A 24,381-nucleotide genomic window follows, 5' to 3' on the forward strand; every position below is an offset into this window, starting at 1 on the left:
GCCACACCACCCTGTGACCACACCTGGCCACACCACCCTGTGACCACGCCTGGGCACAATGACTAGCTCCCTTCCTGCTTTTGACTGACTAGTCTCTTTAGCTGGCCTGTGAGGATGGAAAGCCAAGCCTGGCCTGTCTGAGCTGCTAGGATCCAGCTCTGTGCAGCCTTACGTAGCTGATTGCTGTGTTTGGGCCATGTAAGCTACCCTCAGCCTAGAATCTTAACCAAGAGCATGATGTGGCTTGACAAAGGCTTTTGTTTTATCTTGTTATCTGATTTTATGTGCAGGGTGTTTTGCCTCTTGTGTGTATGCGCACCACACGTGTGCTGGTGCCAAGTTGGGAAAGAAGCTTGGATTTCCTGGATCTGGCATTAAGGATGATTGTGACCAACAACGTGGTCGCTGGGGACCACAATCTACAGCCTCTGATAAAGTGCTTTACAGTTAATCTGTGTAGTCCTGGAACTCACTGAGTAGACCAGGCTGGCCTCAAACTCCCTCTGCCTCCGGAGTGCTGGGATCAAAGGCGTGTGCCACCTGGCCTTTTACAACTGTGTCAGTTTTGTTTTCCATTCATTCATTCACCATTCAATTAGCAAACATTTGTTGAGAGTCCTTATGGCCCATATTGAGCTAGGAGCTAGCAGCACCTGGAGATCAGCTCAAACTTTGCATTTTATCTTTAACAATAAAAGAATCAAATGGAGAAAAGGCTCAGGGTCTGTAAAAAGGAACTCCCTTCCCTCAATGGCAGGAAGGCCTTCCCTGGCAGAGGCCTCTGACCAAACTCAGGCTCGAAGGCCTGCCTTACTGAGCTGTTTTTCAGCCTGGATTAAGGCATTTTGGCTTAAATTAACAGGACAGGTGTCATTTTTTTTTTTCCATAGTGACAAGATGGCATGCAAATTAGCATGAGATTTTACCAATTCATCATTCCGCCATCCCCAGAGCTGCGGACAGGCCCATCATGATCCAGTTTAGGGCTGTGAGAGTGAGCCTCCATGTGAAACAACGTGACTGAATTGTGACCAAGCAGCCAGTACACTAACTGACCAGTGTCTGTCCTGCCACCTCATTTCTAGGGGCAACAAAGAACCAAATGAGAGAAAGACAAGCTGAAAACAGAGCCCTGGTCGCCAGATGAGCGCGGAAGAAAGGACAGGTACGGATCTGCGTCTAAATTGTTGCATAAACGATTACAGGCATTCAGAACGCCACAGAAGGATGTAAAATCAGCAAGAGACTGGGTGGAGTTTTCCATAAGGCGTGCTCTCATCCTCCTTCCTTCCTTCTCTTCTTCCTTCCCTTCCTTCTTTTAGAAAGGGTCTCACTATGAAGTCTTTTCTAGCCTGGGACTCAATATGCAGGCCAGGCTAGCCTCACACTCTCAGAGATCTGCCTGCCCGTGTCTCCTGGGTGCTGGGATTAAAGGTGTGAGCCGTCATGCTCGGGAGCTTAAACACCTTTTACAGCATGTCAGTTTTCTCCTGGTATTCTAGGTCTGGAGAACAGAAACAGGCAAACAAATCCTCTGTGTTAGAGAGACCACGACCCCCGTCAGCCTTTGTCTCCTGCACCATCCTGTACCGCACACCATGGCCATTCTAGTAAAGAAGAAAAAAAAAAGTCTCCCTGACCCAAACTTTACTCAGGGGCTCCATCTTTGTCTCTGTGTGAGCCGAGCCCTCCCAGGCTTGTTAGAAGAAAGCCTCCTCTGTCTCTCCAGTGGGACTACTCTGTGCTTCAAATGGCTCCGGCTTTGAGAGTGAGGCTTGTGTCATCTTTTCCTCACAGCTCCCTTGCTCTCCAGTTAAACCAGCATTCCAAGCTGGAGCTCCGTTCCCAGTGGGGTAGCCGCTCTCCCCCACCCTTCCCACCAAGGTCCCTCCCTCCCCCAGACAGGCTTTCTATGTATCAGCCTTGGCTGTCCTGAAACTCGCTCTGTGGACCGAGCTGGCCTCAAACTCACAGAGATCCGCCTACCTTTGCCTCCTCTGCTGGGATTAAAGGTGTGTGCCACTGTTCCCGGCTTTCCACTGATGGCTTTAAACAGGACTCCCCTCTCTCTTTCTGCCACAACTCACCCATCACCTCAGCCCACAGCTGTCACAGGACACAGGAGCCAGCATTCCTGTGTGTTAGTCCCTGCCTCAGCTGCGTTGCCCGCTGTGGAGCATGCTTTACCAACCAGCGGCTCGAGCTCCAGCTCACGCACAGCCTCCCTCTCGCACACTGTTCTGCTCAGTCGCTCAGCACAACCGTTCTTCCTCAGGGTGTTTCTAGTCTGCCTGGCCCTCACTCCCGTCTGTCCGTGAGTCCATCCCTCTGCCCATCAAGCACGCTTTCCTGCTTTTCTAGCTTTTGTTTTCCTTGTAGTTATTTATTTAGCCATTCCCGATAGATTCGAAATTCCATCACGGCAGTCTTGCAAACTCACTGGCAGATCTCAGCCCAGACGCAACTGTCTCTGCGTGCCTACATCCCGGCTGCTCAGAAAGGCTGGAGGCAAGCACAATGGAGCAGGCTGATGGTCAGGGGTTTCCCGCAGAGCCCGGGAGCCACTGGCTCAATAGCCTGCTCTCCACGCTGCTACAAGATCTGCTGTACCACTGTGTCCTCAAACCCTCCCCTTCTTGTTCTTAGCTGAGACTCTGGCTTCCCGTTTCATTGGACAAATGCATGCGTGCATTCAGTGCCTTCAGAGGACTAGTTCCCCTGGGAGCCACAAAAGGTCATGTGAGCTGCCCAATATGGGTTCTAGGGAGCGAATTCTCGTCCTCTCCGGAGCAGCAAGAGCTTTCAGTGGTTGGGTCGTTGCTCTCCCTCTGTCTCCTCTTCTCACAAAGGGCAGGTGTTCAGCCTCCTCCGCCCATGTGCTCGCATTTTAACACCTCAGCTTCTTCTTCAGGAATATTATTAACTTCTGATTGTGTTTTAGAGTCTTTCTCTCTATAGATGGTTCCCACAGACACATTTGCACATTCTTACCTTTCTCATCATGCCAACGAAACAAACAACAGACCAACAATCACCCAAACATCAGCACCTCCCCCAACAGCCCTCTGTAAACTGCATCTCCCCCACCCCCCAGGACCCACATTCGCTTCTGTCCAAATCCTTAGCTGGCTGAAATTCCCTCCACAATCCCTCAGATATGGCTTCAAGGACTGACTCTGGCTGTGGTCACCAGGTATTTCTGTGCTTCTGTTAAGCTGCTCTTGGACTCACCTGGGACAGCTGACTGAATTTGAAGCCCTCCTTGCTTCTGGCTCCCATGCTCTCACAGCTCTGAGGGTCTCTCCCTCTGACTGGTCCCTTTCCACTCGCTCCTTCACCGAGCCGGGGAACATGGAGTGCCCTGAGGCTCCGGCAGAGCTTGTCTCAGCTGGTTTTCGAGATGCTGGGACCACGGAAGAGAAGATGGTTTATTCTGGCTCACAGTTTGAGCATGCAGTCCCTCAGCCGGGCAGGGCATGGCAGCAGGGTGCGGGGCCTCGGGAAGCAGGGAGAGGCAACTGTCTGTGCTCAGCTTGCTGTCTTCTTTTATGGATTCTGAGCTGCCCATCAGAAGGGGCGTACGTCCAGGGTGGCTCTCCTCTGCCCAGGTAACCTCACTGGAAGTGGCCTGCTGGGCGCGCCCCTGAGAGGTCTCCTAGGAGAGCTGAGTAGAGCAAAACCATCACACAGTCTTTTCTCTTTGCACACTGAGCAGCGTGGGTGGCCTTCATCACCTTGTTCGTCCACTTTATCCCCAGCCATGCTTTTCTGAACCCTCCAGGAGACAGGGCCCTCTGGCGCCTTCCGACTTGGCAGCTAGACCCTTCAACCCGGCCATGAACCGAGGGCGAAATGACTGATTATCTGTTCTCTTTAATCCCCATCGGGAGTCCAGTGTCCCCAGGCTGAGGAGTCTGGGGCTCAGTCAAGAGCGCTGGCTGCTCTTGCAGAGGACCTGGGTTTGGTTCCCAGCGCCCACATGGCAGCTCACAACCACCTGTAACTCTGGCTCGAGGGGATCTGACGCCCTGTTTTGGCCTCCACAGGCACTGCACAGCCACATACAGTCAAAACACTTCTACACATACCATAAAAACAAATCTTCCGAATGTTCCTGGGCCTGTAGATTATAACACACGCATAATTTTAGCTTTAAAATGGGCATTATTCATGTAACATTTAATTAGCGCACTCGTTGGACGTTTGTCTTGCTCTGTTGTAGGAACTAATGTCTCCACACGTGTGCCTGCGATGGCAGTCTTCGTTACACATCTTCCTTTCCTCAGAGCTGTTACAGGCAGAGAGACTGTTCATCAAGAAGGACTCATTCACAGCCTGTGAGACAGCAGTCTGGGGAGCTTTCATTTGTCTTTGCTGCCTAAGACAAAGCCATGCAACGATGAAGCAATGCAAGGAGGCACTTGACGTGGCTTTGTTTGTGTTCCCGAACGGGCAGCAGCCTCCAGGGTAACTGGAGCACTCTCATTCTGTTATGTCTCACCTAGTGCAAATCCCCGTTGGATTTTGGCATCTTGTGGCTGTCTGCAGACAGGCTTCCTAATTTAAACTAAGTATTTGTGTGGCATTGTCCATTAGCTGACACTGGTTTGTCACCAATGATAACGGCTCGAATTTCATTGCATTAGTGTGTAAACACAGTCAGCCTCAGGGAGATACATGGCAAAAACCCCTCGAGGGCATGAATCAACAGCCATCAGACCAGTGCTGACACCCTACTCTTTTCTATCTCGGTTGCCGTGGACTGGTCAACACAGAAGCTGTGGTGTTTACGTGTAAATCTCCACTCAGGGGAAGGCATCAGCCTCTGGCCTGAGAGAAGGTCAGCAAAGGTTAGCAGCTGCTCTAGGTCTCTAAGGGAGCTGGTGGAGTCATTCTGCCCATTGGTCACTGTCTTCACAGGGAGACACTGGCTGGGTCCCAGCACCTGCTCCGTTCCTTTCTTGCTGGGGGCAGGGCTTCTTTGACAGCCCAGGGCTCACTGGCTTATGAGAGCTCGTGCTACAGCTGTAAACAGCAGTCAGAGCATTCCCGAGCCCCACCCCTGCACCCCACATAGGCTGTCCTCCCCTCCCTTGTCTGTGGGCCCGTCTGGATGGATGTGAACTGCCATCTGCTTAATGTTATTTCTTTTTCTCTGGGTGCTGCAGATAAGCACCATTTGGGCCAGGAAGGTGGGTGAAGGGGCTTGCGCCAAGCCTGGCAGCCTGAACATGCTCTCTGGGCCGCATGTAACTGGGAGGCAGAGAACCAACTCTGGTCACCTGTCCTCTGACCCCCACATACACACTGACACGTACACACAAATAAATAGACACAATACCTAAAAATAGAATATTCTTCTCATAGAGCTTATTTTTTGATTTAAAAACCTTGATTACCAAAACATGATACTTTTACATGTTAAAACATTTCCTTCCACGTCAGAACAGGAGGTCTAACTTATAGCTTGAAGTCATCCAGTTACTGAAGGTGACGGGTTCATAGCTCAGTGAGTGTAAAAGGAGCATGGGGACTGTTTTCAGGAGGCCGTAGAAGCTCAGCCCTTTGCTGAGCGCGCTCTGTAGCTAACACGCTCAGGTTGAGGCCGGGGAACACGTTTTGAAGATTAGAGGGCTGGCCGGGAACACCTGGCATGGTCTGCGGGCTCTGCGCACATGGCGTCCTACTTGAAAATAAGTGAAGGTTGCGTTGAAGGTGCAGGGTGCGGGCGCGGCCGCCGAGGGTGCTGCCTTCTGGTGACCATGGCACGGACTGGTGCTTTATTCCGTGGAGCAGCGGTCTTTAGGATTCGTCTTCTTCCTCTTCCTGTTTTCTGAGTTAGGCAGACTCTCGTGTCAGAGTCAAGAATACATCTTAGTCTGTCAGAGTCAAGAATACATCTTAGTTGGGGTCTTGGCACCCCATTTCCTAGTTCTCTGCCCTCAGGCACCCTCTCTGTACCTCTCGTTCGCAAAGTAGAGTGACTGATGTCACGAGGGTGACTGTGCCGGCTTGTAGGCCGACCGTCTATGTGTTTTCTGGCTCCACTCAGACCAGCGTCTTGCTTGCTTTTACTTTAAGTGTTCACCTGTCTTAGTGTCGTTTCCTGTCTAGTTATGTTGCTGTCATAAACCAGCCTAGAAAAATCGAGTTAGGGGAGAAACGACGTATAGCCCCAAATTCCAAGTCAGAGTCGGTCACCGAGGGAGAGACACAATGGCAGTTCTTGAGACATTTTATCATATCACACTCATAGGCCAGGGCACACAACGCAGTGAATTAAAATATGCTAGCCCGTGCCCAGCTCACTTCTCCATTTCCTTCTCTTTCTCTCCCTCCCTCCTTCCTTCCCTCCTTCCTTCCCTCCTTCCCTCCCTCCCTCCCTCCTTCCCTCCCTCCCTCCCTCCCTCCTTCCCTCCCTCCCTCCTTCCTTCATTCCTTCCTTCCTTCCTCTTTCTTTCTGAGATAGGGTCTCAGTATGTAGCTCTGGCTGTCTTGGAACTTACTGTGTAGACCAGGCAAACCTCCAGCTCACAGAGCTGCAGCTGCCTCTGCTTCCCAAATTCTGGGATTAAAGGTCTCCACTGCTGGATACTTTACGCAGCCGGTGATCTCTGCCTGGGTGTGTGCTGCCTCCAGAGGGTGCTATTTCCACATTACTTAACATAATCAAGACACTCCCCCAGGGACAAGCTCACAGGCCCAGCGTGATCTAGAAAACTCCCTCACTGAGACTCTTCCCAAGTGTTTCCAGATTTTGTTAAAGTGCTGACTACAGCTGCCCACCGCACCAGCCACCGGGTGTTTTAAATGATCCGTTCTAGATCGTGCCGCCGTGCAGATGTGGGGCTGTTGGGAACTGTCAGCCCTGCTTCATTCATCTGTCGGCCTTTTCCCGGTCTAGCCCGAGATTAGGCCACTTCATAGCGAGGGCTGATCTTTGGTGTGACATGGATTTCTCTTGGAGTGTGTGTCTGTGTGGTGGTGTGTGTGTCTACTTTAGATCACAGTGAGTGCTAAGATATGGTATGACATGGATTTCTTATTCAAAACTATCTCAGTTGTTCTTGGGTTTTCATGCTTTCACAAGAGCTACAGGATGATCTTGTCAGTGACATGCAAATCTGATGTTGATCAGAATTACATTAACCACTTAGATTTACACAGTAATATCAAGAGACTGGAAAAGAGTGTTGTACTCTTTGGAACTGAAGTTACAGGCTGTAGGCTGCCTGAAGTGGGGGCTGGGAACTGAACCCATGTCTTTCGTATTTAATTGCTGGCCATCTCCCCATCCCTGACTATGTACGTATCTTAAGGATAGTTTTTGTTTCTTTCATTTGATGTATTTCTGTCTGTAAACGTCCGGTGGTCTTTCGCTTAGTGTGAATTGCTTCTCTTATTGTATATATTTTATTCTTGGATTGCAAATGTTTGGGTTCTTGTGTATTGACCTATGTCAGGCGTCTTTTTAACAAATACTTTCAAACAATTAATCAGTCAATTAATTAATTAATTAACTAATTAATTAATTAATTTTTATGTGTGTGGGCATTTTGTCTGCACATATGTCTTGTGCACCATGAACATGCTTGGTGCCTGCGGAGGTCGGAAGAGGCCAGCAGATCCCACTGAGCTGGAGTTACCAAGAGGTGATTGTGAGGCGCCATGTGGGGGCTCAGCCATTCTTAACCTCTGAGCCAGCCATCTCTCAGTCTGTGTCAGGAATCCGGTTGGATTTTCTCTGTGTCTCTCTTTCTCTCTCCCTATCTCTCACACTTGTTTGTAGAGTTTGACAGCTTAAGAATATTTTGGTATGTGTATGTATATGTGCATGCTCGTGTGTGTGTGTGTGTGTGTGTGTGTGTGTGTGTAGACCAGAGGCCAACCTTGAGCCTCATTTCTCAGGACAGTGTTTGCACTGTCACTTGTGACAGCCTTTCAGGGTGCCTGGAGCTCACCGATTGGCTGGCGAGCCCCAGGGATCCTTCTGTGTCTGCCTCCCGCTGCTGGGATTGCACACGCATCACCACTCCTGCTGGTTTTTGATTTTAATCTTTTTAAAATGTGGGCTCTGGGGATTAAACTCAGGTCTTTATATTTGCAGGGCAAACACTTTACTGACACTAACGCCCAGCTCAGCTTTTAAGTTAAAAGTGTCTCTGCTGGCTGGGATTTCAAAGGACTTCAGGTGACAGTGGTGGTCGGTGGTATCCTTCAGGTGTCTGACTTGGATGCCATGCTCTTAGGCCGTCACACTCTGTTCTCACTACAATGGGAGGTTGGCTATGAGTGGATACGGAGTTTCCCTGAGCAATTTGTTTTTAATTTAACTGATTTATTAACAATTAGTTTAGTCTATATACTGTGTGCTAATACGTAAGAGTGAGGATATTTGTGGGGTCAGAGGGCAATCTCGGTGTTGGTTTTCCCCTCCCACCCTGTTTGTGCCGGGGCCTCTTTCCTGTTCTCTGCTGTGCACGCCAGGCTTGCTGGCCCACGAGCCTCCAGGGATTCTCCTGTCTTCATTTCCTCTCTCGAATGCTGGGGTTAGAGCACACGCCGTCCTGCTGGCTCTCTGTGTGCTCTGGATTGAACCGTCGCCCCAGCCCCGGGGGATGCTTCCTCAATAGACACTGGCCACCTCTCCCCTCTCCTCTGATGCAGTAAATTGTACTTTCAGGCTTTTCAAATTTAAACCATTCTGAAGTTTAATTTACTTTATCAGGCTTGTGTCAAAAACATGCCACCTACCAGACTGACAAAAACTTAAGAGTTTTGGGGCTGGAGAGACAGTTCAGCAGTTAAGAGCTGGCTGCTGTGCTGTCCCCACTTTGACCCCAGCACCCACACTGTGGGTCACAACCCCCTGTAGCCCCAGTTCCAAGGAAGCAGACGTCCTCTTCTGGCCAGCCGGGCGCCAGGCATGCACATGTGGTCAGGACATGCATGTAACGGTAATAGGAGCCGCTCTCTGTATATTTACATATGTGGCGTTATTCTGATATTGCTTCTCTTGGCTGCGGATACTGTGTCTTTGGCGTGGAGTAGTTTTTGATTCCTCCGTTCACATCAGTACTAACTGTGTAAGCTTCTTCATGAAGAACCCCCTTTTCCCGATGCTGGCTTAGGGCATCCTTGACATGAATCAAGCTTTCTTGTAGGTCTGCTTTTGAGTTCTAGTTTTCTACCCTGTTCTATTTGCCTAGTTGTAGGCCACTCATTCACTATTTTATGTTTCTTTAATTAATTTGTTGCAAAATTAATTAAAAGGGTCTCATGTGGACTGAGCTGGACTGAACTATGCAGCCTACGATGACCTGGAATTTATGACGCCATGTTTCCCTGTCCTAAGCGTTGCTGTTACAGTATGTCAGACTATTTTAAACTCTGGCCCTCAGGAATGTGTTTCCATGAATGGTGTGAGAACAGCTGTTAGTTTTCAGACTTTAAAACATTCATTTCAATTTTAATGTTTTTATTTTTGAGAGGTTCAGACAATATGTTTTGATAAAATTCTCTCCCCTCTTTCGACTCCTCCCTGCTGCCACCAAATACATGGGTTCTGGTTCACGTTGGCCAGCTGCTCCGGACCGTGAGGCCTGCTCTTGAGAACTTGTGCTACATCCAATGCCAGTCCACGCTCTCTGTCCTGCTGCCGCCAACTGCAGACAGCTTCTCGGCTGCGGGGCGGGGCTCTGTAGCCCTTCCCCAAGCTGCTGGGGGCGGGGCTCTGTAGCCCTTCCCCTCTCCATTCTGGGATTGGGGTTTTTGACTCTTCTCCATGATTCCTGGGCGTTTGCTCCTGTGTGACTGTGCTACCTGCCTGCCTCATCTACCCTGTTGGTTCAGACTGAAACTCTTCATTTAAGAGCTTTGCGGATCTTAGTAAGAAGTTCGTGACACTCATTAGTTTACTTTGGGAAACATGTTTCTTTACGCTGTAGATCTTTTCCATCTACAGTTTTTTAAACTTTATTCATGTTATTGTCTCTGCAGCTTTAGGTTTTTCCCACAGAAATTTAGACATTTTAGTTTTCACTTTACTTCTGTGTATTTCAGGATCTTGCTGCTATTGTGAATATGTATTTTTCCAGTTATGGTCCTCCTCATATTTCATCTCTCTGGGTGTCTGCATGTTTCTTCAGTCTTTAAATCTAGAATTTAATCAGAAGTCAGGCCACAAGGAGGGATCCTTCCTTCTTAGGGGAAGGGAAGACTCCGCAAGGAGCCTTCCTTTTGGGCAGAGTCTCGCTCGTTCAGGCAAGGGGTGAGCTGGTGGGTGTTGGCTGAGAAGGATACTGAGAAGGATACTAGCTAGCTTTCTTACACAGCCCAGGACTGCCGGCCTAGGGAATGGAGCCGCCCACAGTGGCTCTCCTCACAGACACACCGCGGTCTGGGAAAAGCAAAATGCAGACAAGAAAAGCAAAGAGCTCACCCTGGAAGAGGAAAATTAGCGCGTATACCCTAACAAGGTCACTCAGAAGAGGGCGGGAGCATGCATACGTTCCTAACTGCCCTCACCTGAGCTCTGCACCCTTGTTCTGCAGAACAGGGGCCCTTCCCTGACATGCTGTTTTGTGTCTCCTTCCTCCTCCCCTCCTCAATGGTTTCCAGTGAGATGAGTCAGAAAATGGCCAAGGAGGGCCCCAGGCTCTCCAAGAACCAGAAGTTCTCGGAGCACTTCAGCATTCACTGCTGCCCGCCCTTCACCTTCCTCAACTCCAAGCGGGAGATCGTGGACCGCAAGTACAGCATCTGCAAGAGCGGCTGCTTCTACCAGAAGAAAGAGGAGGACTGGATCTGCTGTGCCTGCCAGAAGACCAGGTGAGCGCGGGCTCGGCTGCGCCGTCCCCTGGCTCCGCCACGGTCAGCTCCCGTTAGGGTGAGCGCGGGCTCGGCTGCACCGTCCCCTGGCTCCGCCACGGTCAGCTCCCGTTAGGAAGGTACCGCAGGGCCAGCGGAGGGCGGGAGGGAGGGCGGGGCTTTCCCGCCGTTTCCAGCTCCTGCCAGCATCCCTTAGGCGACGGTGGAGGGCCCGGGCTGCAGCCTCCAGCTTCTTTTGGCCCTCTCTGCACCAGCCGCCGTGCCACGTCCCCTCAGAGGCCCAAGCAGCAGCCGGCCGCGTCCCCCGTGGTGGTCAGAGCGCCGCCAGCCAAGCCAAGGTCCCCTCCGAGGCCAGCCAAGCCAAGGTCCCCTCCGAGGACTGAGCGCCAGCCGCGTCCCCGCCCAGAGGCCCGGCCACCTCCAGCCAAGCAGAAGCCCCCCCAGAAGCCTAAGCAGCCAGCTCGCAGCAGCCCCCACAGAGGGCCGGGCGCCAGCCGCGGGGCGCCTCCCACCAGACCGGCTAGGTTCTGGTAACGCCAGCTCTTGCCTTTTTGCCCCGCCCCCAGCCCCCGGCCTAAGGTCAGTAGCCGCAAGTACTAACGTGGGGCTCTGGCCCCAGCGCCACGCCCGTGTAATCCCTCCCCGCATTAAACCCCGCTGTTGGAAACACCTGGCGTGCGTGCCTTCCGTTTTTCCGGATGTCACCGGTGGTCGGTCCGCACTTCCGATGGCTGAGAGCCTGCCGCCCCACAGGACCGGAAGTCACTCATTGACCAGCTCAGAGTCCAGGGCAGGCAGAGCACACGAGTGCCCCACGCCCCCAGGGCCTCAGAGAGTGGCGGTGACCGCGGTGAGCTGTGTCTGTGCTTATGTGAAAGGAGCGTGTGACACCTTCGATTCGCCACCCTCCTGACACGCGTCATCAGATATTAGCCTCGGCGGTCGTTCAGTCACTCAGCAAACCGCCCTGCCTGCCTGTAATGTTCTGCACGCTGTACTGGGCCTGGGAATGCAGTTTGTGATTTCTGAGTACCAGAGAAGAGACCAGCCCGTCCTGATGTACACAGCAAATACTCCGGTACCTGCCGGTGGGAGCCCCAGACAGGGGCTCTCCAGTGCTGCCGTGGGCCCGAGGCTTCACCGAGAGAGTTAGGCCACAGTGGGCAACTGGAGGAGGATGGCCAGAGGGGCACCTGTCCTTGCCCTACCTCAGCCAGACCAGTTTCCTTTCTTCCCTTTGAGGCAGGACCTCACGCTGTAGCTCAGGCTAGCCCAGAGCTTACTCCGTATCTAAGGCTGATGTCAAACTCTAAAATCCTCGTGCTTTAGACGCCCAGAGGCTTGGTTACTGATGAGCACTGCCAGACTCGGCTGGGACTTACCCTCTTCCTTCTCTTCCTCCTCCTCCTTTTCCCCCTCCTCTTCTTCCTCCTCCTCCTCCTTCTCTCTTCTTCTTTATAGACTTTATTTATTTATTTACTGTTTTGGACAGACCCCTCTCCCCCGTTCCCTGCCGTGCACACATGGTGGCCAGCGTTTTACTGTTTGGAAATGCGTTTGCGAGGTGAGTCACTAGGGAGCACAGGTGTCCACATCCCTTGCTCGGCCACGCAGCCCTGTGCACCTTTCAAGAACCCCCTTGAGGACCCCATGCAGGGTCACTGGTGAAGCTCGGGGGTGTCTTCGTTTTCAGACCTAGAAACAAGCCTGGCTGCAATATCCCTAAATAAGTGGCCTGGGTCATCTGTGGCAGCTGCTGTTTTTGAGAAAGCGTCGGTAACTGCTGGCTACCGCTCACTAAACCCTAGAAGAGAGGGGTCTCCAAGTGGAGTGGTCATTGACCAAGTCCCTCCAGGGGACTGGAGTGGAAAGGTTGCTTCAGCCGGCTAACTGATACTCGGAAGTGGCCAGGAAATGGAGGGAGCTGAGGACGTTCCTTTTGTGCAGAAGAGGCAGTCCTTCATGCAAAGTGAGGCGATGGCTCTCTGGGAGGCTGGGGTTCAAGCCGGGAGTGGAAGGATGTAGAAGACAATGAGAACAGACGTCTCAGACACAGGCTGGCGTGGAACCAGCCTTGCTCAGTCCCTGGGTACCAGCTAAGCTGCTTCCATGGGCTGTGTCCTGCCCGCCAGGGACACAGGAGCAGCTTCCTGACGGCCCTCAGTACTGTGTCCCTGCTCAGAACCTCAGCGGGCAGACGTTTCACGCCACACTGTTTATTTTCTTTATTGATCTATTTCAAACTAGAGGTGCAGGAAGCACATTAACGGGGGCAGTTTACAGCCACGCAGGGCAGCGAGGGCAGACGTTTAAAAAGGGTTAAAAAGGGGGCTTTCTGAAGCTGACCCGTTTTCAGTTATGATGTGCTGAGGAGTCAGTTTAGACAAAGACCTCTTTGGATCTATAATGGCTCTTTTGAAAAAATTCTCAAAACCAGAGAATAACTCAATTTTAGAAATGAATGGGCTTGGTTTTCAGCATCTCAATGGAAGGCAGAAGCGTCTCTTTGTCAATGGGAGGTGGTCCTGGCATGTTCCTTTCAGAACATGGCTTATTCTTTCCCATGTCTTTAAGATTTGGGGTTTAGGGGCTGGAGAGATGGCTCAGTGGTTAAGAGCACTGGCTGTTCTTCCAGAAGACCTGGGTTCAATTCCCAGCACCCACATGGCAGCTCACCACTGTCTATAACTCCAGATACAGGGGATCTGATGCCCTTATTCAAACACACGTGCAGGCAAAACCACTAACACATAAAATGAAAAATAAATTGTTTTTAAAAAGAATTAAAAGATTAAGGAAAAAGATTTGGGGTTTAATGTCAGGATCCTAAGATCGTGGTTGCCATGGTAAGAGGCTGGTCACCCTAAGAAATCAGATCCACAGCCTGGAGAAATTAAAAAATACGTAATTAAAAATCACCTTTTCTCAACTTCACTTTCCACTGTTCATTATTACTAGTAAAAAACAAAAAAACTTTTGCACATTGATCTTATATATTGTGGTTTTACTTATTCTACCTTCTGTTTTGGTAGAGTCTGGGATTTTATACATCATAATCGTGTCTTTCTTTTATTTTTATTTTTCAAGACAGGGTTTCTCTGTGTAGCCCTGACTGTCCTGGACTCGCTTTGTAGACCAGGTTAGCCTCGAACTCACAGTGATCCACCTGCCTCCGACTCCTGAGTGCTGAGATTACAGGTGTGCGCCACCACCCTGGGCTAATCATGCCTTTCAGTAGAGACAGTTGTGCATTTCTGTTTCAGTATGTATAACGGTGTGTGCACATTCTAAGTTGCTATCTTGCTGAAAACACATTCTGAGAAAAGGCTCTGTGTCCTCAAGGTTTATTGTGAAGATAGAGAATAGGCATGCCTTGGAAGGCCTGCAAAAGTCCTGGTCGTGGCTAGAGTCTCTATGGCAGCAACTGCCAATCATTAGATCTGGCATCAGCCTGGTGGTCCATGGGAGATGTGTGTTGGAGATCTTGATGGATCCAGCTCTGGTACACGCTTAAAGCTAGGCTGTTCATGGAGGGAGCTGACATCCGAACAGTGATCTTCTGTAAATGAAGTTAGGACGCAGGCTTCTCCAACCCTATGTGGTCTCTGGCTGTTAGATTCTCCTGCTCTGCTCTACAGGAAATCTTTGTAACGTCAAACTTTCAAAACTACGCTGGAGTAAGGTCAGGGTGGCAATTGGCTTTCCTGCTACCTCAACTAATCTTGCTATTTTGCTCGGGACAGATGGTGTCAGGTGTCTCCTGGAGGAAAAGCATGATTCCTCTCTTCATTATCATCGTTGTGAGGAGCCCTGGTAGAGGCCTCTGCCCCATGGCCCCTGTTGCTGGGCAGATGGCGGCCCTCTGCTGGGCGTGGGTTTACCACCTCTGCATCTCCCTTGCAGGACTGTGTGTAAACCAGGCTCAGGCAACCACACACTCACCTCCCCAGAACCTAAACACTCAGGGTTTGGCTGATGTTAGTGACTGAATGAGACCAACTAATAAACCTCACAGTCTGACACAGAGAAGGCGAGGGCCTTAGCATCAGGCTTGAGTCCACGCTTTCAGGTGAACCTGTGACCAGTGCGTGTCTGGGCCCCATACCTGTGATAAATTTATTAAATGCTGTTTATCTTCTTATGTGTAGTTCATTCCCGGTCAAATTAGGGACACGTCAAGCTGGTCAGAATTTTATACAGAGTTTATGTACTCTGCACGCATGTGCACACATTTGGATGTGAGTCCATGGCATCTGTTACTACTCTCATTGCTGTGACAAGGTATCGGGGAAGGCAACGTTAGGGAGGTTCATTTTGGCTCACAGTTTGAAGGGACACAGTCCATCATGGTGGCAGGAGCATGGGGCGGATGTCGCATTGTGTCGGCAGTCAGGAAGCAGAGAGAGACGAATGCTGGTGCTCAGCTCATGGTCTTCTTCATCTTCTCTCCCCTGGGGCTCCAGACTCCCGCCCCCACAGGCCAAGTCTCCTCACGTAAACCTTTCTGGGAACACTTCCATGACACAGAGGTGTGTTTCCTTGGGAATTCTAAATCCAGGCAAGGTGACAACGATGATCAACTGTCCCAAGCAATAAAATATTTCTGTTCTAGGAGTGGGGTGTGCTTACACTACCTCTGTGTTCCTCTGTGTTGCAAAATTGCTTACAAAATTATTATGCATAGAAACAGGAGCACTTAAAAGGTATGTGTGTGTGTGTATGTGTTAGACACACATCTATATTTCTTAGGCTTATTTCAGGGAGTAAAAAGTCATATCAATTTTGACCACAGACTAACAGTCTTGAGAATCCAGAGAGAGAAATTCTAAAGCTGGGTTTCTGCGGAGAAAAGGAGCATCAGAAGTGTTTCACTCACAGCTCAGCAGTTTAAAGTCCTTCTTGTCCCTGTGAGACCTGAGTTCAGTTCCCAGCACCCACAGGGTGGCTGATGACTCTCTGTAACTTCAGTTGTAGTGCCCTCTTCTGGAATCTATAGGAAATGCACATCACAATGCTTACACAGAGACATTCACATAAAATAAAAGTAAACACATCTTTTAAAAAGATCCATGGAGTCACGGCTCTATTGAATACCATACAGGAAATGGGCACCACTTACCAATTTGTGAATTTTTCTTTTTCTCTCTCTCTTTCAGATTGAAAAGAAGGAGCAGGTCAACTCCGAGAAAAAAGTGACGGAGAAGGGATTTCCCATGAATGGACAGCCTCTGCCTGTGGACTTTCTGCTTCGCAACCCATCTGCCCTCAGACAAGTTATCTGGCCTCAAGTATGACGCAGGAGCAGTCACCTGCTGATGCAACGACACAAACACCCTCAGTCCCCGTGGTGTGGGAGCCTCAGGGCAGCCTGCCAGGAGGTGAGGAGGGCGCTTTGTTCATACTCCAGCTATGTTGTCCTGGGAGGACCGCCTGGGCCCCAGAGCTCAGGGAATGGGTCTTCTGGTTTCATCTACAGTCCTGTTCTCTCTGGCAGGTGCACAGGCCTCAGGGTCTTTGGCAAAGGTGATTGCAGAGCTCGTGCACACACGGCTCCTCCTCTCTGTTCTGCTCCCTGCCCCCCTTTGCTGAACCTGGCTCTTGATCCCTAACCCTTTTCTTCTTAATCCTCTGCCCGGTTCCTCTTGTTTCCATGCTGTTTGCTTTCGAAGGTCCGTGTTAATTCCAGAGGGATACTGAGTTGTTGTGTGCTCCTTAAGTGCAGTCCATGCTCTAGATAGAAGGAGGTCCTTGATAGAAGGAAGCGTGCCAAATCCCCACACAGCTGTGTGGCTCAGAGAGAAGGCCTGAGGCGTCAGCCTCCTCCCCCTCTGCAGCCGTCTCCAGCCTCACGAAGGGCTTTGTGTGCCTCTGTTCCTGCCCGGTCTTGGGGTCTTGGGGCAGAACAACCTTTTAAAGCATTGCGTTGGCTCTCGTCATCTGCACAGTCAGTACTCACCTGGGTAATTCTGTGTCACCCGCACAGATTCTTCAGCACAGCTGTGTTCAGCTTATATATCTTAGGAAGGTCATATGGCGTCAGCCCTGTCCTCCCATCCAATTCCCTCCCTTGAGGCATCCTGGATCTGGGTACTTGTCCCTAGGCACTTGCATAGGTCTAGAAAGGGTGCTGGAAAAAAAAAAAAGAAAGGGTGCTGGGGAGTTTCTGTCCCCAAATCAAAATTCCTCAAATTCCAGGGGAGAGCAGAGGCCCGGTGTATCAGTGCTGTCCCTGCTGTCCCTCCAATCTGTGTCTGTGGTCATCTGGAAAGGAGGGTAGTGTGTGTGTGTGTGTGTGTGTGTTTGTGTGTGTGTGTGTGTGTGTGTGTGTGTGTGTGTGTGTGTGGGTTGCCAGCAACCCCAGGTTCCTTCCCTGAGTAGGAGGTGCCTCCATGTGTGAGGCGGTTTGGGCTCAGCTGTAAGGTGGGGGAGGGGAGGGTTGACTTTCCGTCTCTCTGCTCTGGTCTGCCCCCGTCACCTGCAGCCTCAGAATCCGGGGAAAGAATGAGCTTGAGTGTGGGCTCTTGCTCTAGACCATGGGAACCAACCCTCTCCATCCCACTTGCTTATGCCTCGTCTCTATGCTTGCAGTGAGGACAGCGACTGGGCCAGGCAGGAGCTCTTCAGATTGCCTCTTCCTGTGGCCTGGTGTGCGGTGTGGGTGTTGGGATTAGTTTGGGAGAATATTTGCCAGCTGTCATTTTTCTGCCCAGGTATAAATACTAGACAGCCCTTCCAAGTCCTGGGTTAACTCTTGTCTCCCTGGGGAGCTCGGCCAGAAGCTCACCATGAAAACACCACACTGGCACAGGCAGCACTTCAGAACCCTGGCCATACTCTGCAGAGACCACACCAGGGCTGGGGCCTTCTTCCCTGCTCAGCCCAGATGGGTGGAGGTGGAAGGCGGGAGGAGGGGAGGAACCATGGCTATTCAGGCTCAGCCTGGGTCTGCCCCAGAAATAATTCCAGCTTGCTTTAAGCCCAAACTTAGATACAAAGATGCCAAAAGCTGGGACCAGAGCAGCAGGCGGTGGGCCCCTACCCTCACTACTCCTCGCCCTCCCAACACTTTTCTGCTTAGGAGTCCAGTGGAGGGAAAGGAGGCCATGTCTCTACAGAGAAGCCAGGCTCTAGACCACTCAGCGGTTAAGAAATTCTTGCCACATGAACATGAGGTCTAGAGTTCAGATTCCCATCCGCCACAGAAGGTGGGCGGGCGGGCAACCCACCTCTAAATCCAGCCTCAGAGGGGGAGACAGGAGATCCCCAGAGCAAGCCGACTAGCCACAGCAGTGAGCTCTGGGGTTGGCTGAGACACCCTGCCTCTGTGAATCTAGTAGAAGACGTAGCATAACTCCCAACATCAGCCCAGGGACTCCATGCACACCCCGGTACGCTTGCGGCCATACACCTGCAACAGGCACACACATCACACAGACACATGAAAACGGAAAAAGAAGGAGTGCGCCAGGCTCAGGATTCCTCTGGGATGGGCCCAGCCTGCCCGAGATTTGGAAGTCCTCTCCCCACCCGCAGGACCACGCTTGCTTCTCTGAGTTCTCTGCACATGTGGACAAACGTGGCCATCGATGCTTGGTGCTTGCTCCCGTCATGGAGCCGTGTGCAGCCGCTCAGGGCCCATCAGGCGCTGGCCCATGGTGTACACACACACACACACACACACCACACACACACCACACACACACACACAGCACACACACACCACACAGCACACACACACACACACCACACACGCACACAGCACACACACACACCACACACACACACAGCACACACACACACCACACACACACACATACACACACACAGCACACACACACCACATACCACACACACACACACACACACACACACCTCACACACCTCCCCTCAAGTGTCATCTCAGAGGTTGTGCCATGGCTCCCGACTCCATCATGCTGGGTTTGGTTTGTCTTCCGGAATGATCCCACTTGTTTGTTTATGGTTTAATTGTTCCCCCAGTGCTTATCCTAATGCAAACCCCACGGCTGGCAGGCTGGGCTGTGCCGCCTCCAGTTGTCTGGCACTAATAAGAATTCAATAAACACTTGCTGACTGAAAGAATGCTTATTTGTTTTTAGAACATTTTTCAAAAGTGTGGATACTGTTGAGGAACCAGAGGCGTCTATTGTAGTTCACAGGAGGTGGTGGGGACCTTGGCAGGTCTCCTCTGTGCGAGGACGCGGGGAGTGGGCCGTCTGTGAATGTCAGTGTGACACCCTCAGCTTCGCCTGGAATGGAGTGGCTTTGGGTTACCTCAGGAGCTGTTTGAGTGCACTGAAACGCTCTCTCGCTCTCTCGGGAAGGAGGTGGCAAGGCCTGTGATGAGGAGGAACGGGCTGATTAGCTGATGGCACTAAGTCCCTAGAAGGTGGGAAGAGAGCCGGGACAGCAGTGAGGGGAACACCCAAGTCTCTGGGTCCTCTTCACGGGGGAGGCAGAAAGGGGGAGGGAGCAGTGGATTTCAGTGTTTCTGGGTTTGGTGGTGAGGTGTGGGGCAGCTCCTGCCTGCAGCCTCAGTTTCCTGTGCACCTAAGGTAGGGCACCGGCAGCCGTCCTTGCTGGGGGGGTGTGAGGACCTGGAGGGGGGTATGGAGAAGTCACCCCATCACCTCTGTGAGGCCTACTGGCCCCTCCCCCATTTTTGAACGAATTTCTATTTTCTTTTTTAGAAAATGATTATTTATTTACATGTCATGTGACTTGTGGAGGTCAGAGGTCAGTCTTTCCCCATGTGGGGTTCTCAGGACACAGAGGAGGCTCTCTGTGCACCTGACAGTTTACTTCACTGCCTGTCCAGTTCTGACTGGCCAAATGCAAGTCTGTGTCGTCTTTTCTGAACACTTACTCTCTGGGGTTTTTTGATGGCTTAAGCCTCCAGGGGAACAAGGATGCTGTAGGAAAGGCAGGAAAGTGTCGCTGAGTGACTTCATCATACAGGGAGGGATGATGGCCGCCTTGCTTAGCCCAGCGAGGTAGTTTAAAAGAGTAAAACAAAATCAGGTTTCTGTGGGTGGCTTTCTTCATAAATATAGAATCCATTTTTTTGTCTCAAGATGCCAGTCCCTTATTTAAAGCCTTTCAGAGGTGAACCGATTTCTGCTTTCCACTCAGTTTTCCGGAGCCCACCTGTCATGGAGTCTAGAGTGTTAAACTGTCATACTATATCTAAAAGAGTCAGCCTTCAGGTTCATAGTCAAGTGTACTCGTTGCCCTGTCGTGGGTCAATGGGGCCCGTATTGCCTGATGAAACAATCATTTGAATATATCAGTGCCTGTCAACTTGAGAGTCTCAGTGAGGGCTGTCTAGATAGGGTGGAGCCGGGGGTGTGTCTGTGGGAATGGGCCTTGATTTCCTTAACAGACCAGCGAAGACTCAACCAGAAAGCAGCTGGCATTGCTCCTGGGTTTGGGGGTGCAGGAGCTGTCAGAGTGGAGCAAACTGAGCACTAAGCATGCCCACATTCCTCTCTCTCCCCCTGACTGGGAAGCGGTGACCAGGGGCCTCCAGCCCCTGCACCGATGGAGTGTAACCTGGGACTTTGAGCTAATAAACCTTTCCTCCCATAGGGCTTTTATTTTTAATTTTTAAAGTCAGGATATGCTATCGTATCAATAGAAATGAAGCTAGGACACGGGAGGCCTTTGAGCAAGTATTTAATCCAACATGGTGAGAACTGCCTTGCCTGTCCCACGGTGCTGATGGTGTGGACCAAGAAAGAGATTAGAATCTAAAGGCTTAGCACGTCCAGCTGGTGACGAGCTTTTGGAGGGACATCTGGAGGCAGCTGCGGTGCTCTGTCAAGGGGAGGAGAGCAACTCCAGAGACAGAAGATCCAGACTTTCCCCTAAATCTGACACTAACTGGTGATGGCACTTGCTCAGCCTGTGCCGCTGAGTCACTTCCCGGTCAGTGAGGAACTCCAATTACCAGACCTTCCAGAAACCACCCAGCCCTGCAGTTCTGTGGTTTTAGTGGGCTGTGTTGTCTTCATCCCAACAAACAAAGCCCAAATATGCATGATAAAGGCATGGGGTCTGCGTGGTTTCTGTGGGGAGGGCAGGGGTGTGCACAGAGAAGCCGGGTCCCTCTGTTTCCTGGCTGGGAAAGTTGCTGGTGGGTGAGTCGACCAGACTCATGCCCTGTGGAGCAAAGCTTTGGTCTGCTGTCCTCTGGTGGCCGCCTGGCTTTCTTTTCATTTCTCACAGTGGCTGAGCTACTGCCCTCTAGCAAGCAACTCTACAGCTCTAGTCAGTAAACTAAAAATGTGTATCTAGCTGGACCGTGTGTGTGTGTATGTGTGTGTGTGTGTGTGTGTGTACACGTCAGAGAACAACCTTTGGGGTTCAGTTCTCTCCTTCTACTGCATTGGTCTCAATATCAAACTCAGGCTGACAGGCTTGGTAACAGGTATCTTTCCCCCTGAGCCATCTTGCCAGCTCTAACTATAACCTCTTAAGTTCCGCTATTTTTCTCTTATTTTCTCTGACTCCTAGTTGGTGTTTCTTCTTTTGTTTGTGTCTCAGAAAAGGCTTCTTCTCAGGAAGCCAGATACGAGAGTCAGAAACAAGCAAGCTACATCCCCAGGGCTTGGGGGAGCAGCGTTGACCTGGTTTCTGGGACATGACCTTCCACTGGTCTGGGCTCCACTGACCTCCCTATCCTTGGGATCAGTCATATGAGCAAGAGTTGTGGGGTTCAGGCGTTTGCTTCCCTCACAGACATGGGAGAGTCATCCTTCCCGTGAGAGTCGGGAACCCACTTCCGAAGAGTGCAGGGGCCTGATGGGAACCACGGAGGGGAGGGGTAACCCAGGAGAAGAATGGGGGACCCAACATCCCAGTGCAGAATTCTATTCTGACAGTTTTCCTCTCCCTTCAGCACTTTGACCATTTATTCGCCTCCCTCTGTGATTGCCAACGAGAGGTATGCTGTCAATCTCCTTGACCCCCCACGGTAAGATTCTATTTTGCCTTTGGTTGTTTACAGAAGATTTTTCCTCTTTGTCAGTGATATTCTGGACTTTCACTGTGACGGCACTAAGCACATATTGTGTGTTTATTCTGTCCAGGACTCAGGTTCTTCCATCTGAAGATTTGTGTGTCTTCAGGGATGCACAAAACAAGCTCATTTTGCACAACCATCCAAATGGCAAATATAAAACAAAGAAATTGTCAAGGATTGGCAGTGATGTGGGGAAAATCCTAGCAGCTACTGATGGGGATTCACACATTGTCATAACACCACTGTGCTGTACTCGGGGACACTAGCAAGGCAGAATAGCTTAAACCCTCTAATCAAGTGACTATAATTTTAGGCATCCATCTTGGGAAATCTTACACGCTTTTAGAGAAAGGAGAAATGTACAAATTTGCTTTAAAGATCATGGTTTATAGTTAGAGATAAAATGAAATTAACCAAAATGTCTATCCATGGGGGAACGAGAGAATCAATTTTGGGATATTCATAACTAAAGTCCTAACAACAGTTAAAAACCAACCTGTCAGATAGACGCACGTCAAGCAGGTAAATCTAGGAAGCAAAGCAAGGGCTGTAAAAATCAAGCACTGGGCCAGTAAATCCAGGATGACATCCTACGCATAAATATCGACAGCTCACAATCCTGTGTCGGTTTTTGCTCAAGAAGGAGAAGCCGTAGGATCTCATACTTTTTCTATAATTCAATAGAATTTTAAAATGACAGCGAAATAAGAAAATTTAGAAGTGTATCCTCTCAGGAACAAAAGTATGAGAAATAATTCCCGGCTTGAGGAAATAATCCAGACTAAAAGCTGCATAGGAACGGTTTAACAGTACTGATGGAACATGTATTTGTTCGGAGAAAGTAAACGGGAAATTTGTGAATGTCCTGGCATGCTTCCCATGTCCTATAAATCTCAAACACCAATACTTGTTTTGAATCAGTTCTGGCTCTGGGCTAGAGTCCGGCTTGTGATGGCTCCTGGCTGGGAGAAAAGGGAACATTGAACACAGCTGTCAGATGTCCCTTTAAGGGACAGGTAGGTGGGAAGGGACACAGAATGTTGGGGAGTGTGGAGGGATGTGAAGTGGACAGTATGAGGGGGAGGGGACTCGGCGCAGGGACAAGAAGAGCATCAGAAGTGGCCCCCACCGGGAGCTGGGGTGGCCGACCACAGCGGATACCTGGAGACCCCAATGGCCGCTGCATCTGCACAGCCAGTCCGGGCGCAGTTCAGAGTCAAGTGCACGGATGGGCCGTGTCAGTGCGGACTGTCCGAGGTGTGGAGCTGGGGTGAGAGGAAGACAGCCAGCAGGAAGGAAGAGGTGGCTCAGAACGCTGCACCCCAGCAGGCCGAAGCAGGCCACATACTGGACCCTCCTGCCACTGTCCTCACCCGAGGACACTGTGGCCTGTGGAAGCAGGAATTTAACTGCACAGAAACTTCATGCAGAAACTCAGGTGTGAAAGGAACCTCGATATGTCCCAGTTGTGAGCGCCCTGCCCGTTACCTTCCTGAGAGAAACCTGACTGTGGGGAGAATGGGGAAGAGCACAGGAGCTAGCTGGAGAGGCGACTCCCAGTCTAGCTTCACCCAACCCATTAAGGAAGCCTCATGCTTTCATCTTGTTTTGATTTGGCAAAACAAACCCCATCTTGGTGCTTGCTCGTCTCTGCCACCCAAGACACAGGGCGTGTGTTAACCCCATAGTACTGGAAATCAGCCCATTAAATGAGTAACCAGAGGCTACTAAGCATTGTCTGTCTGTTGTAGAAATAAAGGCCAGGGATGGGTCAAACCTACCTGGAGATTGCTTGACGCCGGTGGGTCGCTAAGCACGCCCCTTGGGTTCCTGACTGAGCCGTGCGTGCGGTAATCATTATGAAACATTTTTCTACTTAACTATGGTTTCCAGGAACATTCCTCAGTAAATATTGGAAAAATGACACTTAACTCCAAAAGCCATCCTGTGTAAGTTTCTTGAGTAGGAATTCATAGCCGCAACGTCTGACATCACTCTGGATGTTAATTAATCTTCTGTTTTGGAAGAAACTGAGGCAGGTGCCTGGAGCTGTTGAGGTCTCCAGGTAGGAAACCCCGGATCACAGCGTTTGCCGACTCCCGTGCTCTCCTCACGCTCTTGCGGCGATGATGTTCACAGCGGGAGTGGATGGGAGGAGATTGCCAAGCTGGCTCTCAAATACAGCTCACTGCTCTCCCCTGTCACTGTCTTCGTTTAACTCTGAGCTGGCCCAAGGCAGCGAGGAGGTGTGGGCCTCTAAGAAACCAGAGTTTAATATACGGAGCCCGGGCTGGGAGTGTCTTAGTGGCCAGAGCACTGGCTGCTCCTCTAGAAGACCTGGGTTCAGATCCCAGCACCCCACGGTGGCTCACAGCCATCCATTGAGTCCAGCCCTGGGCATCTGATGTCCCCTCCGGGCCTCCATGGGCACTGTACAGGCCTGGTGCACATACAAGTGCACACAAACGCTCGTGCACATACAATTAAACATGTGTGTTTAATACGTAAAC

The 24,381-nt window shown here is 50.8% G+C and overlaps 1 protein-coding gene across 3 annotated transcripts in view; it reads left to right on the top strand.

The window, feature by feature from the left end:
* The window catches only part of Mobp (myelin associated oligodendrocyte basic protein), a 26,467-nt gene extending 2,869 nt beyond the window's left edge, over positions 1-23,598 (top strand). The window contains exons 2-7 of one of the 3 annotated variants that reach the window (XM_055601736.1): positions 1,086-1,165; positions 10,621-10,830; positions 11,085-11,409; positions 15,987-16,208; positions 21,749-21,823; positions 21,939-23,598. In XM_055601736.1, coding sequence (XP_055457711.1) covers positions 10,625-10,830; positions 11,085-11,364 — 486 coding nt within the window. In that variant the 5' untranslated portion in view covers positions 1,086-1,165; positions 10,621-10,624 and the 3' untranslated portion in view covers positions 11,365-11,409; positions 15,987-16,208; positions 21,749-21,823; positions 21,939-23,598. The remainder of the gene's footprint in view (positions 1-1,085; positions 1,166-10,620; positions 10,831-11,084; positions 11,410-15,986; positions 16,209-21,748; positions 21,824-21,938) is intronic. The other 2 variants (XM_055601737.1, XM_055601738.1) reach the window with 2 other exon arrangements.
* Positions 23,599-24,381: the final 783 nt, after the last annotated feature.

Source organism: Psammomys obesus, unplaced genomic scaffold (assembly GCF_907164565.1).
Source record: "Psammomys obesus unplaced genomic scaffold, mPsaObe1.curated_primary_1811, whole genome shotgun sequence".
NCBI classification, from domain to species: domain Eukaryota; kingdom Metazoa; phylum Chordata; class Mammalia; order Rodentia; family Muridae; genus Psammomys; species Psammomys obesus.